Genomic DNA, 5,885 nt, shown 5'->3' with positions numbered 1-5,885 from the left:
CCTGTTAATTTCTGACAATCACTGACTTATAACCTAGCATGGAGCAGCCTAATATTACTTAAACAATATTAGTTTAGTTATATCCTCTAAGAACTAGAACTGGCAAGGCTGTGTTCATGACCAGATGTAACTGGCCAGCATAACTGATTCTAAGCAAGTTAGGGTAAATGATGAACCATTAACTAAAAATAATTATTAGGTTAATCGATTTAAATTAGACTAAATCACAACCTATAAGGTGATTAGCTTGAATTAGATGCATCTAAATTTAAATTATTATAAATAGGAGTCAGAAGTTGGAAACAAATTTAAATATTTCTTTAAAAAAAAATTATAATAAAACATTAAACAAAAAGCCCCCCATGTTCACACTGATTTGACCAAAGTGAATTGTCACCCACTTATATATGAAGGATTTTTAAACAAAGTTTTCAAAAGAATCTATTACCAAACTTTGGCAGCACCACGTGACAAGTGTAGATAAATCAGATCAGCGTTCTAGTACAGGTTGATAGTGATAAGGCAGAAGAGAAAGAATGATTAACAACTACATAAGCCAACTTATGCTAATTGTTCCTGTATACTACTACTACTACTACTACTACAAAAAAAAATAAAAATAATAATAATAATAATTTGAGTTTGCACTGACAGACAAGAACTTTAGTTTGTGATGAAAGACTTTTTTTTTTTTTTTTTTTTTTTAATAAACCAGTCTGCACCACTGTTTTCAACCATATACCAGAGGGGGGTAAACATTTAAATTTTATTTCATTTGTTTGTTAGGTGAAAATCTTTTCTGTACAAGCAGAGTTTACCAAAGAAAATTTGCAGTATGATTGAATGAAGCATGTGAGTGATGTGCGAGCAAACGAAGACAGCACAAAATTAATCACTTAAAACAGTCTTTATTGGGAGACTGACAGCTGATTAATATGCTAAACGCTTTTAATAGGGGTAGCTACTGTTTTGCCATTTGTAGTAACAAGCTCCACAAGACTACCTGACGGTAGTCTGCTTTTACCAACAGTCCACTTAAAGAACAGCCTAGAATGGGAAAAAAATGCATCATATCTTTGTGCACACAGACAAACTCTAGACACTCTAATACACTTATACTTACTGGGTTACATGATTAAGCGGGGTCCAGGAACTGACATCAGCATTGGGCATGATCTTTCTATTTGTGGGTGTATCCAAAGTTACTCTAAAAGGTAGTAAATATTAGTCAAACAAGGATTCTGGACCAATGAGTTGACTCTGTATATTTGTATTTCTTACGGAAGGATTGCTAGAGCAACAGATCGTGGTGGAAGACCACTGTTTGGCCCACCGAGACTCCGGGTCAGCTGATGTACAGATGCCTTTGCCATTCCAAAACTAACAGATTCTAGAACAATAGAAGAGATCGAACCAAGTCATATCTTACAGAATTATTATTTTTATATATAAAAAATTCATTAGACCTTGGCTGAACAGGATCAAGAGCAAGTTAAGAGAAATTAAGTGAAATTAGCTGGACTATTCAGCAGCCTGTGTTTTGTTTTTTTTTTTACAAAATCAAGTGCACCCACCCACCTGAGGTAAACCGTAAAAGGGTGCACTGATCCATTTAACGAATATAAAACAGCATGTTTTATTACACAATATTTTGATTTAACCAATGATTTATGTCCAAGTAGGAAATTCTTAAAAGAGGTACATTTAATGGTTACACCTATATAAAGAGCTGCCTATTTATTCCCATACAATTTTAATATATGCACTAATAACACTATAAAAATGTACATAATTTTGCTTAGCCATACAGCTTTTATGCTCGAACCCCAATCAGATATAACTGGACTGGCTAAACAAGCTCTAAGTTTTCTAGAAACATCATTGCAGGTGTTGAGGCAAGTGGAGTTAAAATCTGCAGGACACTGGATCTCCAGGACAAAAAGTTTGAGAACCCCTGGCCTAGAATTTACTTGACGGCATTTCTGAAAACGAGCTTATTTTAACCCTGCCTAAGCCATGGTACGTTGACTATAAAAAGGAAAAAGCCTAATTCCTTCTTAGAGATCATAATAAAATTAAAACAAAAAACAGCAACTCCATGTTCTTCCACACCTATACACAATGCAACTACAATCTTTTTATAAATTAGAAAATTAATTGTTCATAAGCAGATGCTTGCGGTCTAATCTAAGTCAATGATCTAATGTTAAGATGTACTCCCACCAGACCTGGTAATAACCTTTTATTATTATTATTATTATTATTATTTAAAAAGACATCTTAACCTTTACTTTAGAGCAGTTGTAAAAACATTTTAAACAGTGCTGAAATGAAAAGCTAAAGTTTACAAAATGTATTTCCAACTAAAGATATTTAATTACCATTGACCATCAGCAAGTTCTCAAGCTAAAGCACAAAACTGTCAACATGGTCAATTGTTTGTTTCAAACAAAAAGTTAAACTATTTGTAATAAAATGTTTTTACCCTAAACCATTTTACATTAATAACAAATTGGTTTGTCAATTATACATTTGCATTTCATTCCAGAAATGAAGGGAAGAAAATAAATGAAGTTTTACACCTGCTGTCGGCCCCAGTGCTACTTTGGCTCCAGTCAGTGTGAGCAGTCCCCCCACTCTCAGGTATCTGGTTGCTAGGTGAGTACAAATAGTGGAGGTCCACACATTTTGTTTCCACATCAGATCCGCATACTTGTACAGAGCTGAGAAAAAATAAAACCCCTCATACAGTCAAACAATCACATAACTGAAACTTCAGGACAATTATTGAACTAGATCTTGCATCCTTTTAACAGTGCAAAATACACAAAACACTTCAGAAAGCACCAAAGCTTCCAAGTCGTATCTTTGACAATGCCATTGCAACAGATCATGTCTGAATAATCTATGAGACCAGTACTAACATTTGGCTTTAGCATTGCCCTCTGCTTGACCTCCAGCCACGCAGAAGATGGCATCAACTTTCTCAACACCCAACAGCTTACCAACACCCACTGTTACCTATGAGGGGGCAGGGGGGGGGGGGAATAAACAGATACAAGTTACTTGAAACAACATTAATGTGAGGTGCTTAAATTAACTGGATTTACTATAGCCCTTTCTTTCTGTGTATACACAGTTTCCCCAACCCTGTTTGAGGCACACAAACAGAACATTTCAGATGTTTCTCTTAAATTAACAATGAGATTCTGAAGTGTCTTTTAATTTTCTGTTGAGTTGATTCAGGTATGCGTTATTAGGAAGGTGTATTTATTAAAAAAAAAAAAAAAAAAGTTCTGTTAGTGTGCCTTCAGGAACAGGGTTGGGAAACACTGGTATAAAGCTGCGGTCACACTGCACTTTTTTCCCCCGATAGACTTAAATTTATACGCATGCAAATGCATCAGACCACAAACACAAATTCATGCGTCAAGTTTCGCAGTTCACTGTAGTGCATGGTTAAAGCTTGGTGAACTCTGACATGCAAAAATCTTGTCTTGACTGCGCGAGGCTAATCGATGATCAAAACATGACCTCTCTGGGCAGGAATTTAAAACCTGAACCAATCGCTTGCCGTTTTAGATGTCTAGTCATCTTGTTTAATCCCGCCACCCTTTTCACAGCACTGTACAACAGAAATTCACAAGCACAAACCCTAGTGTGATCGTGGCTTCACATATGCTTGGATGTTCCATACACTGTAATTGCGGTTTCCTTAACTGCTCGAACATTACGGGGTAAAGAGTTTACAACCTTTTCTGTAGTCCAAATAAACATTTTGCCAAACATCAAACTGAAAATCATAAGCTCAGAGCATTACATGAAAGGTCTAGACAATCTTTCACCTAGCGTACTTTGGGGTATGCCATCATTACAGCCAACAAATGCATTGGCCAGCACTGCCATTGGTTAAATCACTAAGAATCTTATTTTGATGCCAATTTATTAATTTCAAATCTTAAATTATTTTAACAATAATATGTAGAAAGTTAATGCACAGCAAAACTTACATTAAGCATTACATTTAGAACAAAAACATCAGAACTTTTAATTTCTTTACATTCTTTGATTCTTAAAGCAGGTGCTTTTACACTTATGGAAAAGAGCCCTAGTTTTAGCAAACTTCTGGGAACTGAATGAATGGAATTGGCTCTGATTAAAACATGCTTAAGTTAAAAAAAAAAAAAAAAAAAAAAAAAAAAAAAAAAGTCTTTTACACAGTGTACCTGTTTGGCTTGATCAGTGAAGGATTCAGTCATCTTAACTTTAACATTTGCATTGGCTTCTTTGTTGACTCTGACATCAACAGATACAACCCACTGAGGAAGGAAAAAAAAAAATCAAAATGGTCATTTTGACATAACAGGCCAGAAGATATTAATTAATCAATATTTAATGAGAAACGTATACGACTGGTGGTTAGTACAGTAAATAATTAACCATTATCAAAACATAAGCCTATGGTGTAGGCAAACTTATTTTCAATGAAGTAGTCTTTCTTCTGAATTAATCCAACTTACCCAATGTTTGGCTCTGAAGTAGCGCACACTCTCTGTGCCCAGTGCTCCTTTTCCCCCATAAACAATCACTTTCTTTACTTCCCTGGAAGCCAGGCTGCAATTCAGAACCATTACTGAAAAACAAATAAATGAAAACTGACACCGGTGCATCACAGACAAATTCACATTAGTACAAAGCTTATCCCATTAGGAAACTATCCAGATCTCAACTGTGCAGTAAAACTTTGAGTAAATCTCTTTAAGTTTAATAAGAAACTTTCAGCAGGGCAGTCAAACACAGATTCTAGAGGACAACAGTCCTGAAGAATTTAGTTTCAACTCCGCTTTAACACATTTACCTGTAGGTTTCAAACTAATTTGATAGACTAAATTAGTTAGATTAAGCACGATTAACTAGTGTTAAAGTAAATTTGTGCAGAGCTGGAACTGAGTTTGATGCATGTGACTTACAGGTAAGGAAGATACCAAAAGTAAACATGATTCAGACACAAACTGTCTACAACACTGCAGATAAGGCTTATTGATTCATATTTATAGGCCGCTGGTGTGATTGGTAATGAGAGACACCTGTGGAGGATTAACAGGAGTGACGACAGTGGAAGACAAGACCATCGGACAGATGTAAAAAAAAAATGACCAGAATATTCTCTCTCTCTCTTTCTCTCTCTCTCTCTCTCTCTCTCTCTTTCTCTCTCTCTCTCTCTCTCTCTCTCTCTCTCTCTATTCAATTCAATAATTTCTTTATTGGCATGACAAATGTTACAAATGTATTGCCAAAGCAGTTCTAAAGTTTACATAAAAAGTAACATCCATATATAATAATAATAATTTTAATAAACAGTACACAATAGATAGTATTAGTAAAAAAAAAGATATTTATATATAATATTTAAATAAAATATAGACAATACATCATATTATGCAATTCATCACAATATTTTATTTATATATATATATATATATATATATATATATATATATATATATATATCACATTAATATTAATATTTCATATTATTATTTAAAATATCATATTATTATTTAGCATATATTATTTATACAAATCAATACAAAAATAATAATAGATCGTCAACGGTTTCATTTGCTCAACAAACAATTTTAACATTCCTCTAGAATAGAACCAATCCATATAAACCATAAACTACCTAAATATCATAAACAGTTATATGATATATTATATTAAAATATCATAAATTATAATTAACATTATCAAAATTATCTAGAGTCCAAGCAATATTGAGTATTTTATTCACAACTATTCAATCAGCCGAGTGCAGATTAAACTGATCATGCGTTTGATCTCTTTCAGACTGGTGCTGTGTGTGTCCACTGGCAGTTTCAGTG

At 33.9% G+C, this 5,885-nt stretch overlaps 1 protein-coding gene across 1 annotated transcript; it reads right to left on the bottom strand.

The window, feature by feature from the left end:
• Positions 1-891: 891 nt before the first annotated feature.
• Positions 892-5,026, bottom strand: qdprb.4 (quinoid dihydropteridine reductase b, tandem duplicate 4). Its single transcript, NM_001111173.1, is given in 8 exon segments — positions 892-1,047; positions 1,124-1,207; positions 1,282-1,390; positions 2,583-2,723; positions 2,925-3,021; positions 4,227-4,319; positions 4,521-4,633; positions 4,971-5,026. Coding segments are annotated over 8 exon segments (774 nt in total). The 5' UTR covers positions 4,999-5,026; the 3' UTR covers positions 892-938.
• Positions 5,027-5,885: the final 859 nt, after the last annotated feature.

This window comes from Danio rerio, chromosome 1 (assembly GCF_052040795.2).
Source record: "Danio rerio strain M-AB ecotype USA chromosome 1, GRCz13ab, whole genome shotgun sequence".
NCBI lineage: Eukaryota > Metazoa > Chordata > Actinopteri > Cypriniformes > Danionidae > Danio > Danio rerio.
Note: the sequence above shows the minus strand (reverse complement) of the source record. Positions and strands in the feature narration are given on the sequence as shown.